This window comes from Microtus oregoni, unplaced genomic scaffold, assembly GCF_018167655.1.
Source record: "Microtus oregoni isolate MIOR12 unplaced genomic scaffold, Mior012 000000F_ref0000247, whole genome shotgun sequence".
NCBI classification, from domain to species: domain Eukaryota; kingdom Metazoa; phylum Chordata; class Mammalia; order Rodentia; family Cricetidae; genus Microtus; species Microtus oregoni.
This window is the reverse complement of record NW_024543059.1, coordinates 61,406,974-61,431,378: the sequence shown is the minus strand read 5'-3', so window position 1 is coordinate 61,431,378 and position 24,405 is coordinate 61,406,974. Positions and strand designations below refer to the sequence as shown.

The following is a 24,405-nucleotide window of genomic DNA, read 5'->3' as shown; positions in this document are numbered from 1 at the left end:
CAGCGCCATCTCTCCACCCTTCTGGTTTTAATTCTTAACAAAACTAACCTACAGTTTGTGTACTGGCATTTTGAGATAATGTCTTGCTATGTAGCCCACACTGGTCACAATCTTGTGATCCTCCTTCCTCAGTCTCTTGAGTATTGGGATTACAAGCATCCACCCTCAGATCCAGATCTAGTGAGTATCTTTCTTCACGGATTCTAGAACACAAATGCGTACACACACACACACACACACACACACACACACACACACGCGCACACAAGCATGCTCATGCACGCATGTACACACACACACACACACGCACACGGACATCCCTGTAAGTAGTGTGCATATCTTTATATTTACCAAATACAATCAAACTCCCTCCACCAGGAAGATTCTATTCCTTCTCTTTTCATCAGAACTTGCCAAGTATTTTTTCAGTGATTAATATGGTCATGTACCGATGTTATTTTTATATTAAATCATCTTTAGATTAATGGCATGAAATCAACTAGGTAATCCTGTTTTTCATATGTTCTTTTTAATTGGTTTGTTGATGTTTCATGATTTCATGTTGCTCCTTCCTTTTAGATATTTAAAAGTTCTTTAAATCTTGCCTATAAGAAAGGGCTTTTCTCTAATAAAACTTTTTTCCTTAGGAAGATCATACTATAGCAGCACTACCAGCTTGTATTAGCTTTTACATTCTATTGAGGTCTTATATACATTTATACATGATTTTTTGAAACTTTATGCTTTAGTTAAGATTAGTGTTATAAAGTAGATCACATTATCATGCACACACAATATTCTGTAGGTATTGTTGATATGATTGGGCTATATTTGTTTTTGAGAGTATAAAAGAATGAACTTATTTAAAAAATGTTTATTGACTGTCTATTCTATATCTAATTCTGCTCTGGATGCAAAGTTTACAGCAGTGAAAAAAATCCCAGATCTAATTACACATCTTGGTAATACTCTTAGGATCAAATGATGGCCCCAGGACAGAAACAGAACTCCATTATGATGCCCACAGTTCAAGAACAAAAGCACTCTTTGCTCGTCATTTTGCGCCTAGGACTGATAAAACACCTTCAGCCAATGACAAAAGACATTTGACTTTCTGACCCCTTGAGACCATTTTTCTTTACAAATTACTTCCATAGTTCCTTTTTACTTCAGTTGTGCAAACAGGAAGTATTTCTTGTCAATTATGTTACAGAGAATTCAAATATAAAATTGTTTGCTATTATCTATGCACAAATCCTTTCAGGTGGCTTGTATAAATTTTCATTTTGTTAATATAGAATGTGAATTTGAATCACACTATGAAAATAGAACAGAGATCTATTTCCATAATAAATGGAATGATTAATGATTGAGGACATGTTAGTCTTGATTTCTATTTAGCAAAATAATTAGTATTAGTTAAATCTAGCAATTTTTCTAATAACTTCAAATATTAATTTCTGTATTACAGTTGTTGACTAGCTGACAGTGGGTTTAGTAAACTCATTCTAAAGAAACTCTTAGCAAGTATATACAAGATTGCATTTTAGTTCTAGTATAATTTCTAGTTTAAAATATATTTAAAAATCACAATTAACCCCCAAATTGTCAGAGGGCTGGCAGAAATATTAGGGCCCTGTGCGGAGACACTGTGCTCTGGAGGAATGAACTTGACAGCCTGCGCAATGTTGGAGTTCACTGACGTGAAACCGGCGTCATTGACGGCCTGAATGACAATGTAGAACATGGTGCTCTTTCCCGTTTTCAAAGTTTCTGGTTTGAATTCAAAATTTTCTTTTGAGCCAGCCTCTCTAGGTATCAGGCCAGAAGTATTCACTAAAGTAGCGTTGCTAAAATCTTTTTGGAGATCCCGAAAATGCTGACTCATTCTGATGACATATGTACTTGCTAGAAAAGAGACAGAGACGGGTGTTAGAGTTGGGAGGACCGCTCTCTGCACTGCACTGCGCCTGCGTAGGAGTTACCAGCCTTGCATGCCGAGCTTTAGTGATGGAGAGCCCAGGAACAGTTTGTGTCTGGGTATCCCATCTCACTGACTTTAAACACAAGGATAGGAACAGTTATTTAAAAGATGTCCAGTCATAAAATTGGAGAAAAGCTAATTCAGTTTCATTGATACCAGCTCTCCACCATGAGCCCAGGTTTCTTTTCGGAGAGACTTAGAAAGAGCTGAACTCAGTTTTAAATTAGGACAAGGGACACACAATGTTCCTGTGCAGTAAAGACCGTGAGCAGCTGTTGTGACTTTTTATTACGTTGAAAGAAGGCGTAAATGGGTGGGGGTGGGGCACCCAGGGAAAGACAAGCGGAGAGCAGCTGAGGGTGAGTCACAGGGCGCAGAAGGGATGAGCACTAAGTACACGTGTGCTCGGGACCCGGGCCGACCTCGACCGGCACCTTCAGTTTATTCCTCTCTTCTATTCTTTTTTTAAAATTAATGTTTAGTAGTTTATTATGTGCATGGGTGTTTTGCCTGCACCTCATGTGCTTATCTGCCGTGAAGAAGGGCAGTAGAGAGTTCCCTGGGGCTGGAGTGACAGATGGTTGGGACCTGCCTTGTGGGTGCTGGGAACTGGATCTGAGTCCTCTGGATAAACAATCGTGCTCTTGATTGCCGAGCCATCTTTCTAGGAGATTGGGGGGGCACATACTCTTAAAGACTGATTTTTATAATTTTAAGATAAAAATATGGAATTTTTTAATAAAAATTTTAAGTTGGCTAATTCCAAAAAAATTCAGTTTTTACATTAAAAATAAGCGAATAGTGACCTATAGTAGAGGCCCCATACATATTACTCATAAATGAGATACTGTAAAAACTTTGGGAAAGAATGCCAATGAGATTCCATTCAGAATACCTTATTTTTATTTTTAAATAAACAACACTTATGCATATTACTCTTATCTGCTGGGTAAGTATGCGCCCCTTACAGACCCAGTGGAACTAAGAACTCCTGGAATCATTTCCTGGCAACATGTTTTGTAAGTATCTATGCAAAAATGTAATTTAATTTATTGCATACTGAATACTGTAAAACTCAGCACCAAGCTTACCTTTTCCTTTGTCGAGGACCTTGCCAGGGGCTGTCCAGGTAAGGTGGATATGATCTCCTTCAAACTCGGCCTCCAGATCAGTGACTTTACAGGGTGGAAACACATTAGCGTGGTTGCCACCAGGAGGCGCTCCAGACACGGTAAACGACCCTCCAGAGGCTACTCTGCTGAAGTCTTCCACTGGAGTTTCTGCTTCTTGGATTTCAGGTCTGGGTGGATTCATTATAATTTTGCCTATAAAAAATACCCCAGATGTTTGTATTTCTCATATTGTCTGTTCTTTGTCTCATGCTGATCTTACAGTTGTTCAGGGCTCATGTAGACTGACAATAGCCATTGAAAAGTGAGAAAAAAGCTTATTTTTATATCTATCATTTTGAAATGTACTATGATAAAAACTAACTTTTAACCTGTTCTAACCTACTGCTTTTGCACGAGTTCTTTGATGACAAGGATTCATCCGGCTCCCTAGCTCTAGCTTTTAGCACAGGGCTTTTTCATGAGCTCAGGAAATGGGTTTTGTAAATGAAACAAACCGAGGAAAACGATAACAAAGTATGTGGAAACATGGTTTATGCTGAGTCCACCGACTGAAAATGATTTTGAATCCCAAAGATAATTGTATGCTTGGGTTTTCCACACATATCATCCCTTTCCGTGTTTGCTTATGTGATTTCCTGAAGCAGGTAGCACGTCGCTATTTTATTGCTACTTACCGTCTTCGATATAGCCAGGCATGTATAAAGACTTGCTCTGCTGTCTTAAACTTAGTCTGGCTGTCTTTCTTCTTGCCTGGACATTCACTTTCAAGCTGTATCTACCATTTCCATGATAATCTGTGAAATATCTCGTGTAGATGCCATCATTTTGAACAGTATCAGCACCTTGATAATGGAGCACAATAGTCAGTCATGCAGTAAGTTAAAATGAAAACCAGCACTTTTCACAGGCCTTGTTGGTGTGAGTTTATCACTGAGTGCAGCATAGTTAGACCTAGAGCATAGTATTTTGATTCAGAGTCTGGCTTGACTATATTCTAACTCTGTCATTTTAGAAATATAACTCCGTTATTTTAGAGGCATTCAATTAACATTAGCACTTACTTTTATTTCACAATAGAAACTTGTTCAGAAAACTCTGAGGACTGAAAAAGACATTTAGCAAAGTAGCAGGATACAACACCAACATAAAAAAATCAGCAGACAACTTTTGTGCAACGACAGTATTGTGGCCAATGAGGCTTATCTGAGCTGCAGTTATTACTGACTGAAACGTCAGTAGCTCCCCCTTATGTCGACAATGAACATGCTGAGAAAGAAATCAGGAAAGCAATGCTATTTCTAAAACCTTTAAAAATACTCAGGAATAAAACACTGAAGAAGGAAATTGAAACAAGACACCTCAAAGTGGAAAGACCTTCCATGCTTAGCCAGCAGCAGAATTTATACTATGAAAATGACTGCATAGCCAGAAGAAATCTACAGCTTGATGCAATTCCAATAAAAAGCCCAATGACATTCTTTACAGGAATACAAAAAGTAATTATAAAATCCACGTGGAAACAGAGAAGACCCAGAATAGCCAAATCAATCCAAAATAAAATGAACAATGCTGGTGATATCACCATGTCTGGTAAGTCCTAGTATAGGACCACGGTAGCGAGCAGCATGGTACTGCCATAAGAGATGCATGCAGACCAGCGGAACAGCAGAGAGGACTGCACTAAACCCACACACTGAAACCATGTGATTCTTGACAAGGATGCCAGACGCACACATTGAAGAAAGATAGCCTCTTCAACAAAGAGTGCTGGAGACGGGACACATCTATGTAGAAGAATGAAACGGGAACACTATTTTTTGTCTTGTCTGAAATGAATTCTGAGCAGATCAAACACCTTGGTGTAAGATCTGAAACTCTCAATTCATTGGAGAAGAACACTTCAGGATATAGGCATAGGCAAAAGATCTTTCTGTGAAAGACACCAATAACTTGGTAATAAAACCAAGAACTAACAAATGGAACATGGAACTAAAATAATTTCCGTCTAATAAACAACCAAATAAAGACTGCCATGCGGAAGAAAGTCTCATCTGCAGGAAAGTGGATACCAGTGGAGATTGCCATGTGGAGCAACATAAACCAGATATAGACAAAACTCCATATTTTCTCTAATTTATAGATACTAGAATTTTTATTTTGTTTTTCAAGACAGATTTTGCTGTAGCTTTGGAGCCTGTCCTGGAACTAGCTCTTGTACACCAGGCTGGCCTCAAACTCACAGAGATCCACCTGTCTCCACCTCCCAAGTGCTGGGATTAAAGGCATGCACCATCGCTGCCCAGTGAAACTGGATTTTATGTAGATAAATAAAATCGTATATATCTGAAAGTAGATGTGACACCAGGATGACGGAGGGCATTGGTGGGAGAAGTAAGAGACAGAAAGGAGGTGTTGAAGGGTGAATATGGTTAAAGCATGGAATATGTGTGTATGGAAAGCTGTAAGTATGTAAAATATTATAAAGGAAGCTTACCAAGACAAAGAAAATGTATAGATGGAGAGAGCTTACACAAAGCACTAACATTAGTGAAAATGGAAAAATTATACTTTCAATTTCCACAGGCAACATGAGATTGATAATGGACTTTAACCAAAATAAACATCGAAGCTTGTTTTAAGATAACCAAGTAAAATGTTTTAAAGACATCATTACTCAAATAGATTTGTAAGTATACCAAAAAAGAGTATTGACTCTGAAGTTATAGAATCCAATAGGAGAATTTAAATCCAGTGGTGTTGATGCAGGTTCCCATTACCTGCCCCGTTGTCCCACAGCTCCAGTGTGACTTTATTTTCATCTTCGGCTTCTATAATGGCCGTGACACTGGCTCCCAGGACAGGCAAGAACCCTTGGCTGACTCGGGCGTAAACAATCATCGGGCTAGGGTACCATGCTGTGTCTTGACTCATGTGAGCAGTCGCGATTATTGGGGGCGTGGTAGGACTTTTTGCTCGAGTGGTCACTGTCACCGTTAGCGACTGAGGTATGACATTCTTATTTGAGAGGCTGTAAGTCCAAGTACCTGTCTGGAAAAAATTTTCTTTAAGAGCTTTGCTAATAATTTCCTGCTACTTGGGATGTACAATTATTTGGAAATTTGAACAAAATAAAAAAATTGGGGGGTACCGGTGATGGAACCCAGATTTCATGCTAAGCACGTATCTTATGATTTTAATATGATTGTTAAAAAAGAATGGGTAATATAGATTTGAATGCTTAGGTAGTATACTTAATTTTTAATGGAAAGTACTACTGCTATTGTTTTCATACTGACAACGTAACATGTCTATTTCTTAACACAAGGACGGGTTAATGAAACGCAGGGAAAAGAACAGACTTACTTCTGCGATGCCTGGTATTTGGAGTCGAGCAGAGCGCATATTCAGCTCATCATCTTTGAAATCTGAGGCTCTGTACGTTTTCCCTTTCGGATCTTGAAGTACGATTTCTGGCTTTTGTGCTGTCCAGGTGACAACAAAGAACGTGTCGTTGCCAACGGTGCTGTCCACCAGCACTGTACCATTTATCCGTCCCTTCCTTGCAATAGTCAAGGCTTTGCTCTCCAACTGTTAGAGAGATAAAAAGCAAACACAGAAAACCCATTTGTTATTTCAAGTAATGGGATTTTAATATTTAGGTAGTTCCTGGTAATCTTAAATTCGTATTTAAGGTTCAATCACAATGACACAGAATTAAAACACTTTCCAAATTTCTCTCTTCCTCTCTCCCTCCCCCTCCCTCTCCTTTTCCTCCCCCTTCCCCTCCATTACAGTGACTGTAGTCACCCAACACACCAAGGCTGTAGCCTGGAAACAATTCTGTTCCTCAGACAACGGCTCTGTTTCTGCCACTGAATTTAGTTCTAACTAAATCTGTATTGTCCTAATAAAACTTGAGATTCAAAGGCTAGGGTGAAGACCCCTGAGCTACCCCCCTGCCCGCTAAGCTCCTCCCTGCTACTTCCTGTCAACCAGTTGCTGACTCGCCTCTCTGAACCGAGGTTATTTTATTTAATCAGCGCGAACGCAGCACATCTTTATGTAGTTAACAAGTGCAGCGTCAACAATCGCACACATCTTTGCCTGGTTAAACAAATATTCCACACCACACACACACACACACACACACCAACCAAAGACTAGAAGAATGCAAGAAAAAAGGTGTTTATGTCATATAAAAGAAAATTCACGAATGGCATTTTTCACAATGGAAATATTTTTTATGGTAAAAATGATTTATTAGAGAAAGAACGTGTAATAGCGACATAGTAGGAGTTTATTGCAACTAAAGTATTTTTACAAAGTGCTGACCTGCAGAGCCCGCTGAGAGGTGCTGCCACTGCTGGCTGAAATCCCACTGAAAGCATCCATCAGGGCAGTTAGGTCTTTGTTGGCATAAAAACGTAGTCCTCCTAAAGGGGAGTTTACATAGGAAAATCAAATGTGCTATCCCCCACGTGCTTTAACATCCACTCAATTTCCTTTTTATTATCAAATTAAAATGACATTTATTTAGCGTGTGTGTGCCCTTTCGCGTGCATGCATGGAAGTCATAGGACTTGATGGGGTGGCTTCTCTGCTTCCACCGTGTTGGTTGGTCCAGGAGTTGAGCGGAGTTTGGAGGTAAGCACCTTTACTCACTCAGCTTTCTCACCAGCCCATGCGAACTAAACACTGTACAAAAGATGAGATTTCAGAGTCTCATGGACTTTCAGCCGATCTCTGAAGTTACTGTAAACTCATATTAACCACAATCTTACTCAAAATATGTAAGATAAAGATAAATTGAAAATGTAAGAATCAGGCAAATTTCTTATTTTATGTGAGTTAATTGTCAAATGTAAGTGCATTAGTCAAACTGACCTAAGGACCTAGTGGTTCTATAGACGGTGAGATTGAGGTTGCTCATAAGAACCACATGCTTATTTCTTAGTTGAATCAAAACACACGTAGACGTTAGAGGATGACTGTTTTTTTTTGTTGTTGTTGTTGTTTTTTTTTGAGACAGTATTTTCTCTGTAGTTTTGAAGCCTGCCCTGCTGTCCTGAAACTAGCTCTTGTAGACCAGGCTGGCTTCAAACTCAGAGACCCACCTGCTTCTGCCCTCTGAGTGCTGGAATTAAAGGCACGCGCCACCACTGCCCGGCTTGAGGATGACAGTTTATAATACATTAAACATAGGCAAAATGCAGAAAATAAATGAAGTTTGTGAAAAAAGATTTCTTGGGTGTGAAGGGTTAGGAAAGAACAGATCACAAAGAGCAAGAATTAGACTAGCTCCTGCCAGAACCACACCAATCCGTGCATAGCAACTAAACTAATAAATGCCGCAAAGGCAAACTGGGAGATTCTTGGGAATTGTGAGGATGGGGTAGGCTGTGACAGGAACACTGGATAGAAAGGGAAAAATCAGAAATATTCCAGACTCCAATTTTGTGAGATGGTGGGAGCTGAGCAGAGTGATAGGCAGTCCTGATCAGCGTTTTAACTGTGGTCTTGAGAACATCATTTGTAGCCTGCAGTTTCCCTCTTCTTCACCCGAAATATGACATGTCTAAATCTTTACTGTGGGGTTGAATGGTACTTTGGAACTGAGCAAACATTTTGGACTTGTATTTGAGTAACCATAGAGACAGAAGCTTCTGTTTAGGGAGATGAATAGAAAGTGGATAAAGAGTGAATGAAAGCAGCAGGTACTGAATAATTGAAGAAGTCATTGTGTGGAGAAGTGGAGGAAGAGGAAAGAACTTAACTCAAAGGTCAAGGAAGAGACAGAAGTTAGCTTTAAGAAGGGGAATTGTTGACAGCTTCTCAGTTTAGGAACATCTGTCCAAACTCAGCTTCCAAGTTGTACCTGTCATGGTTGACAGAGTCTCCAGTTCTTTGGCAGCGGAAGGCCCCAGAGCGATGGTGTGGATGACGGCACCACTGTGTTTGACCTCCTCAAAGCAGGAACGTATTTGATCATCTTCCCCATCTGTCAGCAATATGATCTCAGAACCGGAAGTACTTTGGCTACTGGAAGTGATTACCTGAGAAAAACGGTGTGTTAATTACAGATTGTCATTTCTGAATAATTTGAGAGCACACATTTTTTTTATATTCTCTTTCTAAGCTGAATTGATACATGGAAATGAGCAGAACGCTAGACTTTTCAGCACTTTTAATCCTCTAGATATATATATTTTGGCTACTCAGTTGAGGAAGAACAAACCAATAACAGTTGCTGCCATATAGTAGCTACCTATTGAATATAGATGCTGCTATCATCCCCTGAGCACTTGATGAAGATACGAGACTCCCAGATGAATAGCATTTGCAAAATCATAGCCAAAGGTGGGTGAGCAAGATTGAATTATTTGTTATTTGACTTTCTAATGTGTTCTATCTGGTTACTATTAAAGAATTTTATGATTTTCCAAAACTGAAACCAAACCAAGCAATTTTGGCTTATCATGAAGGAAGAGGTTGATAAATTTTCAATCATATTTTCCTGACTTCTCCTACTAAGAGTATTAGCTAAGAGTCTATGTAGTTTTAGAGACCTTGGTTTTAGGTATCTTGAGAATATTTTTAAATTTCTTTTTTAAAAATATAAACTATTAGGTTTTGTCTCTCCTGAGACTTGCCCAAATTACGCCCCCCTACAGATTGTTAATGCCATGATCAAGTATATAGATTCTAGAGATCAGGTTCTGAATCCTAGATTTGATAATTGTCTTATGATCTTGAGAGGGATTTTATTACTCTAAAGTTCAGCTTCTTTTTCTGCAGATTGATCATAGTAATATTACCCAACTCCTCAAAGGATATAAGATCCTGCACCTAAAGCATTTACCACAGACAGTAATGTAGTATACAGTCAACGCATAGCTACTTTTTAATGATTTTGAAAGTGATACACTTATGTATTGATAAGATTTTGTTAAGTAAAAGCTGTTAATAATATTGAATGTAATTTGCCATCATCTGTACAGCAATAAACTTTGTGACCAAAATATAAGGTACAATAAAATTTACGAAGGGCAACACACACACCAATTTACACATGAATTTGAGTATATTTGTAATATATAGTACTCATATTTTAGAACCAAATAGGCATCATAATTATTTTCATAATAGCAAAACTTGGTAAACATTTATACATCTTACATATTTGTCACACTTAAATGAGGCACGCAATATTAATACCCATATGATCTGGGTTCAGGCAACCGATTTTCAATATTGAGTTACTTTCCCAACATCTTTTAGATAATTCGCAGTAGAGTGAGCACCTCAGGTTTCTAAAGCCAGTCTGGTTTTTGACAAACGGGAGCCACAAAGGAAGCTGAGAGAGACTGTGAACCAATGGTCTGCACAGAGCAGCAGTGACGACTTTCACGAGTGGAGGATGAGTGGAGGAAATGGTCTTCTGTTTCAGTGACTCAAAACAGGACTGCAAACACACTGGCGTGGAGGCTAACTTGGGGGAAGAGAGTAGACCAATGCCATGACCCCTGAGGGCACTGGTCAAAAGGAACTCCTCATTGTTAAGTTCACAGTCATGATTTCATTTATATCTACCTATGTTCATTGCATATTGTGTGTGGAGCTACCGTCCTCTATCTCTGGATTTTTGAATGTCATTTAAATTAGTTTGTTATGACTTTTATCCATACCGCAAAGTTGTCACTAATTCCTTGCTGTCCATTCTCTGGCATTATCTTCCTGGCCTAGAAACTCTACCTGCGAGAATTTAGAGACAAGTGGAGCTCCTCAGGGAGGTTTTGGTGATCATTTGCCCAATGAGATTTCACCTCAGCCACTCCCCAGTGCCACTCTTTCTCAAGATTTTATCAATGGCACAACTGGACACCAAGAGGCTGTGGCTGTAGTTAATAGTTGGTGAAGCTACATTTTTTTTTCTTCCAGAAAGGCTTTGTCTCATTCAGATCAGAATGTCATTAAATGCTGGGACTCTGAGTTCATGACCTGTGTTCAAAGCTATATGAATAGTATGGAAAGCAATAAGAAATTGGCAAATTATATTACATTTAAAAGATTACCTGAAATCCTGCTTTAATTCCACTGCAAATTGAAGTTCCACCCGAAGCTTGCTGTGGGAGATTTGCAGTGATCTTTGGATAGTCACTACTGTTAGTTATTTTTGTTAGATAATTTTGGATTCTGGCCTCTTGGTCGAATGTGACTAATCCAAACAGAGATTTCTTTTCAACAATTTGAGTCAAATAAAGTTCTGCTGCTTGATTCATCCGAATAAGACGGTCATCCTGTAAGAAATAGATGTATGAACAACCACAGAGTCTCTTTAAATCTTGACAGAACCTGGTCATAATTAATGGGCTTTTAAAAAACTTTACCTCTTTTGTATTATTGAAAAGTTTGAAATGTTCAAATAACAGTTTTTGGCTGTGAAAGCCTTCGAAGTCTATGCTTTTTAAAAATAGTTATCTGTTTGGAAGTTTCAGCTGAGAAAATGATTTTTTTTTAAAGTGCATGAGAAGATGCTCAATGGCATGTATTTTTTTATAAAGATATCTTTTTAAATATTTATTTATTTATTATGTATACAGTATACAATATTCTGTCTGTGTGTATGTCTGCAGACCAGAAGAGGGCAGCAGACTTCATTACAGATGGTTGTGAGCCACCATGTGGTTGCCGGGAATCGAACTCATGACCTTTGGAAGAGCAGGCAATGCTCTTAACCACTGAGCCATCTCTCCAGCCCCACGATATCTTTTCAATAACTTATTTATTTTTACTTTCATGTGCATTGGTGTACATATAAGTCTTGTAAGGGTGTCATATCTTGGAGCTACAGACAGTTGTGAGCTGTGATGTGACTTCTGGGAATTGAACTCAGGTCCCCTAGGAGAACAACCAGTTCTCTTAACCACTGAACCATCTCTCCAATCCAATGGCATGTATTTTTTAAAAAGCAACACAGTGAAGATCTCCAAAATGTCCATTAGTAAGGAATTACCTGAGTAGATTATGGAACACTGTTCACATGCTAAAACCTCTAGAAATCATGTCTGTGCTCTTGATGGGTTATCGCTGCTCCTAGAAGGCCTAGGTTATTAAAAACTCCAGTGCCAGGTGTGAGATACCCCTTATGAGTTTATGACCAAGGAGGTTCCAAAGGCCCGAACAATATAGGTCATTATCATTGCTTTTGGATGCCCCCCTCCTCAGCCCCGAACTAGGCAGCACACCTTGCTTTATTTAGGACACTGAGAAATTAAACTGGAGATAGGCAAGAAGCATCTTCTCTGTTGGATAGCTTCCATGTTGCCAGGTATACATAGGCCCCTGGGGAAAAAAGTCAACAGTTGTCTTATTCAGTGGTGGACCCTGAACACTACAATGTCCACCTGCCAAACAATGTGCCATATGACTGTTGTGGGTTTTTGATCAGATATGAGGCCCTTTCCACAAGAGAGAATTTGTGCTTTGTACTGCAAAAATGATGATGGGGTGGCCAAAGGCTGTACTGGGAAACCACCATCAGTTTTGCCAAGTGTACATATTACATAATTTATATTTAGTGAGTTATTCCTATAACACCCATCAAAGTAGTAGGGATATTTGTTGAGATGGAGAGAGAAGGGACAAGACAGGGTGGTGGGGTGAAAATTTTCAAAATACAGCCGGGCAGTGGTGGTGCACGCCTTTAATCCCAGCACTCGGGAGGCAGAGGCAGGCGGATCTCTGTGAGTTCGAGGCCAGCCTGGTCTACAAGAGCTAGTTCCAGAACAGGAACCAAAAAAAAAAAAAAAGCTGCGAAGAAACCCTGTCTTGAAAATAAAAAATTTTTTTTTCAAAATACATAATTATGAAACTATGACAAACACAGGCCACCTATGGCTCCATAGTATGACGGTGTCTTGAAAACAAAGAAACAAAACCCCCAAACTATTTAGTGTTACAGTTTTTGCCTAGCATGTAAGGGCCCTGGGTTCAATTCCCAGCAACACACACACACACACATACAGATACACACCACACTGCACCACACAAATTATTTTTCATGAAATCATTTTTTAAGAGGAGTGCTTATGGTATATTCCATAAAAGTTGGACTATAAAATGCCTAAAGTATAAATGCCTAAATTGTAACAGTTTTGTGGAGGAAAAACAAATACAGTAATGAAAATAAAGCTGGGATGCTACATTGAATGGTGAAATTACAGATTTCCTTTCACTTATTTCTTTTCTAGTAAGAACTGAAAGTTAAGGAGTAAAAATGGCCAATAATCTATAAACAATAAAGCAAAACTTCGTTTTTATCTTATTCTAGGCACTTATTTAGGTAAAACCATGGGCAGGTATTTATCTGAACATTAATGTACATATTTGAACATAAATATTTGTGTTAGTTTATTAAACCTAAGAATAAACTATAGTTTAATATTTAGCTTAAATACTTAATTTAAGGACTCCAGTAGAAAATGTCTTACTTTGTTCATGCTTCCAGATTTGTCCAGCACCAAGCAGACCACTCGCTGTTTGGACTTCAGCAAAGAAAATGTAGGTGGAGGTGGTGCTTCTACTCCTCCCATGGGCGAGGCATTCCGGAAATCAGCAGACTCCTCGATTACGTCCCACGTGCTTCTGCGGTTGCACATTTTATTTTGCAGGTTTGGAGCTTCCGTATTGTGGGTTTTTTCTGTGCAAAATTCAACCACCTGGGGAAAAAACAATGTAAACAGGATATTGTAAACACTTGTAAGGGATCACCTTCTTTTCCAGATATGAAGTTAGCCGCTGTGCATCCTGAACAGGATTTGTCTCCTGACGAGAATCACTTTGTTGTCAGACGTTTGGACACCGATTTTACAAGCCTGGAGTGGAGGCCAGGTGAAGCTGGACACACTCTGCTTTGGTCAGGTTTGTTTTTGGCATGTAATCCTCTCCGTCTTCATGCTTTGGCACATTATACTTGCCTCTTCCAACTCTAGTCTAAAAAGCATCCATTGGAAAGTTCTTGCGTCCAATTCAAGCACTAAGAGGCCCGGCCGTGCTTTGCTCCCCAGATCATAGGAGACTGGCTCCCTTCAGGGTGGTATGGCCACAGATAGAAGCTGTTGTCTGCCCTTCAGAAGCATCAGCATTAGCTCTATCTCTTCCTGCTTTGTATTAAAACTTTTCCTGGTATTTCTATCTCTCTCATTAAACTGAATTCTTCAAAAACAGTTCATCTTATAATTATTTATTTCTAGCTTTTATCACAGTGCTGGACTTGAATCTGATTGAAGGTCAAGGGAAAGAAATAATAGGTTGTTCAAAAATTTACATAATTTATCTCCTGGGTCTGAGTTTATGCTCTGAGTATATAGTATATTTAATCAATGCTATGATTATTAGAAATTACTATTATTTCAGATAAGATACATGTCTAACATACAATATTTTGTCTCCAAACAATGTTTTGTGTGATTAGCTTTTCTGTATATTTCAGGCACTTAGGCATCTCCTTATTATTCATGTACCTGGTAGGCAGTAGAAGTTACCTCTTGTCTTAGTTAGGGTTTCTATTGCTGTGAAGAGACACCATGACCATGGCAGCTCTTATAAAAACATTTAATTGGGGCTGACTTATAGCAGTAGAGGTTTAGTTCACTATCATCATGGCGCCACATGGTGGCTTGCAGGCAGAAATGGTGCTGGATAAGAAGCTGAGAGTTCTACAATCTTGAACCGAGGGCAATAGAAAGTGATCTGGGACACTGGCTGTGGCCTGAGCATATATGAGACCTCAAAAGCCCTCTCCGTGGTGACACACTTCCTCCAACCTACTCATACTAGGCTATATCTACTCCAACAAAGCCACACATTCTAATAGTGCCACTCCCTATGAGCTTATGGGGGCCAATTACATTCAAACCACCACACCTCCTGCTAGTCAGTGCCTTGGTGGTGTATGATGAGGAACCGGGAATGTGTGTTCTGAACATCCTCTTGAGGCACACAATTTCTTGTCTGTTTGGATGTTAAATCTTTTTGTTGTCCCAGTTTCAGCTGAGAAGTTCCTCAGTCATGTGGCAAATACATCCATGAGGCACATCCACTTAAAACCTGGGAAGACTATGGGGACATAAGAGAGGCCTGGAAAGATGGTTAAGAATATTGGCTGCTCTTGCAGAGGACCTTGCCTGGCACCCACATGGTGGTTCACAACTATCTGTAATACAGTCCCAGGGACTCTGACACCCTCTTCTGGAATCTGTGGGCACCAGGCACGTGTGTGGTGAGAGGGAAAACACCTGTTCACATAAAATAAATACATTTTAAAAATTTTTAGAAGAAAATTTAAAGACTGAATTTCTACTTGGATTTTCATCATTCCTTTGGCTTCATAAGACTTTTAAACTTTATTAGAAACTATAGAGCTTTATAAACGTCTGCCTTGTAAATATTTGTTGCCAGCAATTTGCTTCTTTTAATGAACCGATCTTGCATTTTGGAGATATATTATTTTGATTAGTTGTTTTGAATACTTTTATAAGTCTCATATTTTATATATTTCTACCTGCATAGAAACTTTTCTTTCCATCAACACTGGGATGCACAGCAAATAAATAAACATAAATACACAGTCTTCCCAGTAGCAGAAAACAAAGTAAACTGCTCATCTAACAAGAGATTAATATTCAGAATTTATGTTATTTGAGGGAAGAACTTGAGCAGTAAAGTCCACAAATAATCTGACTGAAAATCAGCAGATGATAAGAATAGACATTTAGAAGAACAGACCTACAAATGAATGATAGATATGTAAAAAAATTTAACACTGTTGTCAAGAAGTGTAGATTATAGCCACAGTGAAGGAAAAAAACCCATTTCCCTTTAGTTAGATGGCTATAATAAAAAAGCCAAATAAATGTTGAAGAGAATACTTGAAAGATAAACTTGCATTGTTGGTTAGGTATATGAATTAATTATGTCATTTTTAGGGCAAACTATAGAAGTTCCTCCAAAACCTAAAATAGAAATACTAGAAGACCCAAAAATCCCATAACTGGGTATATATAGGAATCACTGTAAGGAAATCAGTATGTTACTCTCTTGTTGCATGGCTGTGCTTCTCAAAATACAGAAATATAGTCAAGGTAAGTGTCCATCAATGGATGACTAGATAAATAAAATGTTGCATATATGGAACATTATGCCATAAAATGAATGAAGTACTGTTATTTGTTACGCATTGATGATCCTTGGGGACACTGTGCTAGCTGAAATAAGCTAGACACAGGAAGACAAGTATTTTACTCATCTAAGAAAAGTTAATCTAATAGAAGTAGAATCCAGTATGAGTTCACTGCAGCTGTGCAGCGGAGTGAGAAGGGGAGATGAGAGAGTTGGTTACTAGGTGTAAAATTTCACCTAGAGAGCAGGAGTGGTCTCAGTGTTTATATGGCGACAGTGTACCCAGTGGGTGATCACAGTTACCAAGGTATGAGGATTTCGAATATTTGCAACACAAAACTTTGTGTTTGAGGTGATGAATGTGACAGTTAGTTCTAGATGACTTTTACCTATTGTATACCTCTATTGGGATATCACACTTTAATTAATTTATTATGTGTCTATTAAAATTAGTTATTTTTATCAATTAAAGATTAGGAGAGCAAAAGATGGGCTAATCCTGAGAAAGAGCCAAGTAGTTATTTTCCAATTATATTATAAATCTTATAATTAAAGATCTGTTTGTGTCTAGTTTGTGTCAAGCACTGTTAAGACATTGTTTATAATGGCCCTTATAAACCAACAACGATAACAATGCAGACTGTATATCTTAGTTTCCACTTAAAGATGAGAGAACAAGGGGTTAAAAAGATGGCTCAGCATAAAGAGCATAGAGGACCTGGGTTCAGTTCCTAGCACCCATGTGGTGGCTCACAACTGTCTGTAACTCCAGCACCAAGACACTGAATGACCATGGCCTCTGCAGGCTCCAGAAATCACACTCACCTTGTACACACCTACATAGATACACAGGCACACAGACACACACAATTAAAAACAAATATTAAAAATAGATGAGAAATAAATCTCCGATTTATCAGTTTTCCCTCAATGACAGCGGAAGAATGGGTTTCTGTACTGAGACCGTCTGACTCCCAAACACCTTGTCACTCATCAGGCTGTAAGTGTAAAGATTTTTAGATCGAGCTCAGTGAACTTGTTGCTATGATAATTTTATAACAGCAACGCTTTGTAAACGTTTGGTAAGCTTTAGTGAGAAGAAAATGGAAATTTTAGAATGTTGAAAGCTCCACTTGTTACTCTAGACACAAGACCAACAGACAGAAGCGAAGGGAGAGGCACTCTATGGTGGCATCATAAGGGTCCCTTGAGAAGAGTACCCTGCGCATATGAAGCAAAGGCGCAGGCCACAGGCTGCTTCTAAGGAGCGGGATAATTCACAGACACATCACACACAGCCTGGAGAAGATTACCTTGAATCAGTCCTAATGTTAATTTTCTTCCACCCTTCTGCAGTTTATTTCACAAGGATTCTTCTTCTTCTTCTTTTTTTTTTTTGAGAAAATAAATAGGAAGTACTTACAGAACTGAGATTTTGCATGAACATTATGGATTCCGGAACAGTCTGAGATTTGTTTGGGATAAATTTACATTTGGGTTCATAGAGCCCTGTCTTTGAGTCTCGCCGGCATTTTCTTGTCACGCAGCTGCCTCTCTGACATTCATCGACCACATTTTTGCCAGTAATACCAGTGGAGCATCTATGACAGAAAAATCAGATTACTGCCCTGGTTCTGGGTGTTGAGTCCAGGGCTTGTGCGTGCCAGGTCAACCCTCTGCCATGTGTCTACTTCTTCAGCCCCCATTTTTTTTTAATTCCTCCATTTTTTTTCAGTAGTGGAAGTCAAATCTAGGCAAGTCAACACCCTAAAATATCTCTCAGTGACAGCATCGTGTCACTTGATCATCGTGTACCAAGAACTCCATTTTGACAAGAGTAGATACAGGGCTTTCCCCGTCCCTACCGTGGTTTACATGGAGTCAGCATTTTCATCCTTTACTGTTATTTTTTCGGTATGTGTATGTTTGGAATATGTACTCATTGTGCATGTGTACGTATGTGTATGTGTGGAGGACAGAGTATAATCTTAGTATAACCTTAGTGGTTATCCTCAGCCATCCAATTTGCCTCCTTTGAGACAGAGTCTTCTTGGCCTGGAACTCACCAGTTAGGCTAGACTGACTGGCCAGCAAGCCCCGGAGTCTTCCTTTCTCTCCCTCCCCAGTGCTGGGACTACAGACATGCACCGCCATGCCAGCATGCTTGTGTGACTTCCGGGAATCAGTCTTAGTTTCTCACTAAGCAAATGCTTCATAGTCTGAGCCACCCTGCTGAGAACCACACATTCAATTCAGATTCCTTAAACATTCCTTGCTTATTAATATTGTCAGTAAACCTATTGTCTTTCTATGAGTTAAAAAAAGATAGTAATTCTTATATTACAATATTATTGTAAATATTAAATGAACTAAGAATTTTTTTTTGGCGAGTGAGGTGAGTCAAAATTATGCTTAAAATCCTCTTAAATATTCACATATGATGCTTACCAATGGGAAATATTATTGTAAGGGTGTGACTTTGTTTATGATACATTTGTTTAACTCTATGAAGCTGTGATACTTTGATGGTCTAATAAAGAGATGAACAGTCACTAGTGAGGCAGGAGAGAGAAATAGTTAGGGCTGGCAGGTAGAGAGGATAAATAAGAGGAGAGATCTGGGAGTGAAAGGTTTCTGGTAATAGAAGAGGAAGGAAGAGAACTTCAGGGGCCAGCCACCCAGCTACACAGCAAGTCACGGAGTAAGAGTAAGATTTATAGAAGGAAGAGAATAGGAAAAGCCCCAAAGCCAAAAGGTAGGTGAAATAGTTTAAGTTAAAAGCTGGCAAGAAACAAGCCAAGCAAAGGCTGGGCCTTTAAAAGAAATAATGAGCCTCCATGAGTGATTTATTTGGGAGCTGGATGGCGGGCCCCTCCAAAGAGCAAAAACATCCAACAACATATTGGATGCCAACGTGGCATTTGGATTTCCATAGTGCTTGAGAAAACTTCTAAAAAAATATGGCTCCTTTAAGAGCCTCTGCCTGCTGGCAAGCTGTTGAGCAGCCAGTAGGTTAAGTAGGAACAAAAAACTAAGTGAAAATGCCTGCCACAGCACAAGCACCGGCATTTTAGAGATCTAGGAAGCTTGGGGGCAGTTCTTGGCATCTTCCAACCAGGACAAGGGTTTTAGGACTGGCTTTCATGATGGGAGCGGGCAGAGTCAGCCAAGAGAGCCAAGCAGAGAATCCGGTGTGGGTTAGTAGTTTATATGTTTGCTCACACAGTCAAAAAAGGATAAAAGGTATGCAGTACAAAAGGTCCAGATGGGACAGACCTCTGAACTAGGTCACAGTGTGTTTAACGATTGTGTGTAGGCTTAAGAAAAGAAAGGGCATAGTCATAGAAAAAAATGAATAGTTTAAAAAATGAAATAAAATATTTAAAGAGACAGTAAAAGTAATATAACAGAAATAAGCTATGCAAAGATAGAAAATACAGAGGGAGTCTGGATCCTGTGTGTTCTTGTGTTGATCTTGAATTTTTTGATTGCTGAAAAGCAAAGGACAGCTGAGAGAGCTGGAACTAAAAGAGGGACTGTCGAGATAAGCCAGCCTGGATATTTAAAGAAAGCCTTAACTTAAAAAAAAAGGCAAAAATTTAATTGTCAAATGGAAATCAAAAATGCTTTGGAGAAGCAGTTTTGCTTTTGTTTCCACAGGAAACAAGAGGATGTGGATTCCTTCAAAACTGATATGGATCAGGTTTGATCTGGGAAGATCACCTGAATCTTGACAGGTCCCAGTACCTATAGCTATCCCAAGATGGGGACACAAGGATCAGTTGGATATATATTATCACATAATGGTGCGGCTTGAATATGTGATGAGCTGTTTGAATACCTGCCCACTTGCGCTGCCCAGTTCAGAGAGCTGAAGCCATAGGCAAGAAGGTGTAGAATCAATTTACCTTGTTGCTTCGAGAGCATTCTTTCCGTTCTTTCCAGATATGTAGAAGGGCCGGTCTGTGTTATATTCATCAAATACTCCCCACCGGAGATGGGCCCACTCATGGACAAAGACTCTGCCTGAGAGAGAAGATTGTCATCTGTAAAACTGTAGTTAAAATATTTGAACTCAGTTTCCTTTTATTTTCAATCATTTTGTCCATTTCCAAAATTGAAATTGTTACAAACTCTAGAAATTTATACTTTTTAGTAGCTCAAAAATTCAAATATGCCAGTTACAATAAGTGACCGATTATATTTAAAAGCTTGGATGCACAAAGAGGTGGAAGGTAGCTGGCATATTTTCAAATAAAGGTGTTACTTAATGTTTGCTTTCCTTAAAGTCTTAGAAATCCACATTAATGGTGGTGGTTTGCTTTTCCCTAGTGGAATATATCAATATATACAGAATAGATATTTCTACCTCGGGGTCCATACATAAGCAGATTGTCAGTCAGTAGGAAGTTTGGAGTGAAATGTATGTACTGTCCTCTGTCTCCACATTGTCTATAATGAAGTGTGTAGGGCTCATCTCCATATTTCAGATAAGGATCAGCAACTATGACGTCTGCCTAAAATGCAGAACAAAACCAGTCAGATTTTAAGATCATTAGAAACAAGAGACTCTACAAATAAGAACTGTCTTAAATCTAAACTGATCAAAGTTATGGCTGTGTTAAGTGGGTTAAAGTGCTTTCTGTTTATGAACAAGGACTGGAGTTCCAGTCCCAACACCCGCTTAAAGCTGGGTATGGTGACCCATGTCTGTAACACCAGTAGTAAGGTGGTAGAAACAGGCAGAGTACCAGAGACAGTTCTCCAGCTGGTCTAGCTAAATTGATAACTCTCAAATTCAGTAACACATCCTGTCTTAAAAAATTATAGGTCGAAAGTAAATAGAGGAAGGCACCAAGTACTGACCTCTGACTCCTACATGAGCCTGTGTGCACACATATATACACACACACTCACATCCACTACACAAACATGCACACACTCTACACACAGGCATACACATTACACACACATGCACAAACATGAGGACATGTACAGAAACATAGCTCACACACATGTATACACATATATACACTCAACAAAAGAATAGTTATGTTACTAGTTACTAACTCAATGATTAATAATTACTAAACCCCATATGTATTCATTTGGAAAAGGCATAAGAAACAGTTTAGGGCCTGGATGTGACACCTACTTTGTCATATGATTCTCGTTTCGGCATTAAGTACTCGGATTTTGACTTCCAGGTCATCGGGACCAAAATGCTTACATTCCTGAAATAAAATCTTCCTTTGCTGGCTTCAAACAGGTAAGTAGAGGCTTGGGTTATCATTTCCTGACAAAATTAAAAGTGCCTTGTGGTAAGAATGTCAAAACAAAATGAGCAAGAATGTCTCTACCTAAACCAGAAGAAATAGATGGGGCCTCTTCTTCCTCAAATATGCTTGCACGGGGTAACTGAAAGAGTAGAATGCATCTTCCTGAATCTCTCCAGTCTACGAATTCAATCCCATGTGCCCAAGGCCAACTCTGATTCTCACTTGCCCATCCCTCCAGCTAGCGGTTAGGGTGGGGGTGGGAATGAAGTCTCTGGGTGAGGTATAAAGGTCATTATGAGCAGAAGTCTGTAGGCAAGTTGTTTATTTAATCAATTTCTTTAGAATTGGGTTGTTTGAAAAAACTGGTAAAAGTCTGGCAACACTTGTATTTGATGTTATTAGAATTATTTTTGTTTTACTTGTAGTTATCAACTAAGTAGAGTTTATACATATAAGACTAGATTATAAAAACATATCTTTTGAAAACTTCATGTATAAATATGAATTTACATCACTCCCATCCCCTCCAACTTGCCCCATAACCTCCACTCTCCCTACCAAATTCATGACCTCCTTGTTAACTATCATAGTTACATATATATATACACACACACATCCATCAGAATATTAACCTACTGCATCATTTTAGTGATGGAGTCCACGAAGATATGCAGTAATGACAGCTGGTGTTTCTAAGGCTACACATTAGAGAAATTAATTTTCTGATGGAGGTTAAGTTCTTAATCAAGGTCATATGAAAAATATTGCCTATAAGTAACTGGCTGTTTCTATCTGCTATTCTCATGTTATCCCATGGTTTCTCTTTATAAACAGCTTGGGAATTGTCCCACAAATTCCTGCAGTGTATTACTCAGTTTCTGGGTACTGTTTCTCTGTGTACTGATAGAAGGATGACTTCTTCCTACGCTATGTTTTCTTGTATATAAAACAAGCTCCCATAGTCCCATCTTTGTATCATAGCCTGACTGACAAATCAAATTGGCCATATGAAGTCCTTGTGGAGAGATCACAGGCAGAACATTTACAGAGAGGAATTGCAGGTATCTGGTCTTGCTAGATCTAAGTCCTTCAAAGATTTATGATGAATTAGGGTGACATTGCAGGTGTCTGTCCTTGTTATATCATAGTCCTTCAAGAGATTAATAACGATTTAAGCAGCACTTCCCTGTTCTAATTCAAAATAGCCATTCATGCTTTGTTTACAACTTACACACCAACTTCTGATGCAAGATCTAACTAAGCTCAGTTTACTAACTGTTTACCTTCAGCCCTGGATTTTATGTGAATAACAGATAATTGACCAGCTGGTTAGCTAACCTAGTGTGAAAAGGATTTAGCATTACCCTGAGCTCTATGGTGGAAACGAGCTCCGCAACAGTCAGAGCTATGAAACAGTTGCCCAGTCCCTCAGTCATGAACAAAAAGTTACTAGGTCCACTCCCTAGGTTCTGAAATGGCTGAAGGGCAGAGAATGGATTCTTAAATCTGACAGGTTCCCTTTTTATGCAGCCAGCTTTTGGTGAAACTGCTGATACAGATCAGCGCCGCTTGCTTCCCCTTTCTTTACTCAGGTTCCCGTGGAAAAGCAGCGTTCCGGTGCTTTTCTTCTCCTCTACCTCTGTTTTACGGACCACAAAATATTAGCCTACACTATTAGTTACACTTAAGAAATGTAAAATAATGCATGTATTCTCTGCCCTTTTCTTAGATCTGTTAATGGTTTAGGTTCCTCCCTTTGTAATCTGTAGCAGCACCCCAGCCCCTTTAGGAGGTAAGGGAACCTTTACTGATGCAGCTGCTATGGACTGCAGGTTAGCTGGTAAGTTTTGCTACTGTGACTTTTATCATTATCCTCAAAGAATGCCCGTGTCCCTGAGAATTTGCCTTGTAGTTTTTTTTTTATTACTAACAAGTTGTTAATGAATGGATAGATGTATACTTGGGAATTTGTGTCGGGAATAATAAAGAGCACACGGAATGAAGAGCATTGGCCGCTGCGTGTGTGAAGTGTACTCCTTCCTCCACTCCCGGGAAGTTTTTCTCAGAGGAACCTGGGTAGGGGCTGGGAGCTGGTCTCTCAGCCCTTCTATGCTAGGATTGCCCAAGCACTAATAATAAAGATAAACAAGAATGACTTGTTTCAGCTGTCTGCTTGCTATGATCCTAAAAGCCAATCGTTCCATTGATAGAGGACAAAAATCCTGTGTTCCTAACCACCATGGAGATTTTGAGAGGATCTAAGAACAAAGTACATTATTCCACAAATGATTTTATTATGAAATGCATTTAAGAACTAACCAACTTCAAACATGTCTAAGGCTTTCTTTAAGGTAAGATAGGTAAAGATTTTAGCATAAGGCAGCAACTTCTGGGGTTTAAGAGTATATTTGCTGTATAGACTTTGTAAAAACAACAGCATTAATATAAAATATGAGAACATTTCTCCACTTGCTCTAAATCTATTACCTTAAATAGTTAATAATTTATTTAGAGCTTGGACACTGATTTTAATGTATAATAAAAATATGAAGCTAAGCAGATGCTCATCTTGACTATAGGTTATATTCCAGATATGACAAACACAGTCATAGCGGCTTTAGTAAAAAGAATTACTGACATGTAAATATGAAGATAATAAAACCCTTCTTACCTTTATGCTTTGGATGAGTTTTTCATCTTCTCGTACACTGGGGTTAATTGCAACGACCACTCCCTCGTACCCATTGTTACTGAGATGGACCATAGAACTTTGCGCCTCCTGCAGGAGATGCAGGCTGAGGAGCAGAAGGACCTTCAGACCTGGTACCAT

General features: G+C 39.0%; 1 protein-coding gene and 1 long non-coding RNA gene across 2 annotated transcripts in view; one reads left to right on the top strand and one right to left on the bottom strand.

The window, feature by feature from the left end:
- Nucleotides 1-22,603, top strand: part of LOC121448679 — a 28,351-nt gene extending 5,748 nt beyond the window's left edge. Inside the window, exons 2-5 of the long non-coding RNA XR_005974382.1 lie at nt 13,625-13,787; nt 13,900-14,037; nt 21,504-21,565; nt 22,410-22,603. This is a non-coding gene — a long non-coding RNA (uncharacterized LOC121448679). The remainder of the gene's footprint in view (nt 1-13,624; nt 13,788-13,899; nt 14,038-21,503; nt 21,566-22,409) is intronic.
- Nucleotides 1,565-24,405, bottom strand: LOC121448654 (calcium-activated chloride channel regulator 3A-1-like). Its single transcript, XM_041652821.1, has 14 exons — nt 24,247-24,405; nt 21,452-21,592; nt 20,666-20,813; nt 20,205-20,322; nt 17,720-17,897; nt 13,608-13,835; nt 11,190-11,414; nt 8,993-9,170; nt 7,450-7,550; nt 6,481-6,705; nt 5,895-6,165; nt 3,792-3,959; nt 3,076-3,309; nt 1,565-1,908 (listed from the first exon to the last, which is right to left on the bottom strand). The coding sequence occupies exons 1-14, from the start codon at nt 24,403-24,405 to the stop codon at nt 1,565-1,567; spliced, it is 2,718 nt and encodes a 905-aa protein (XP_041508755.1).

Coding starts and splice junctions, on each gene's coding strand:
- LOC121448654 (XM_041652821.1), bottom strand. CDS start 24,405: ATGGTACCAGGTCTGAAGGTCCTTCTGCTCCTCAGCCTGCATCTCCTG. Junction 9,171..11,189: donor GAATTAAAGCAGGATTTCAG/GTAATCTTTTAA, acceptor CGTTTTTCTCAG/GTAATCACTTCCAGTAGCCA. Junction 3,960..5,894: donor GCTGTGGGACAACGGGGCAG/GTAATGGGAACC, acceptor TCCATTATCAAG/GTGCTGATACTGTTCAAAAT.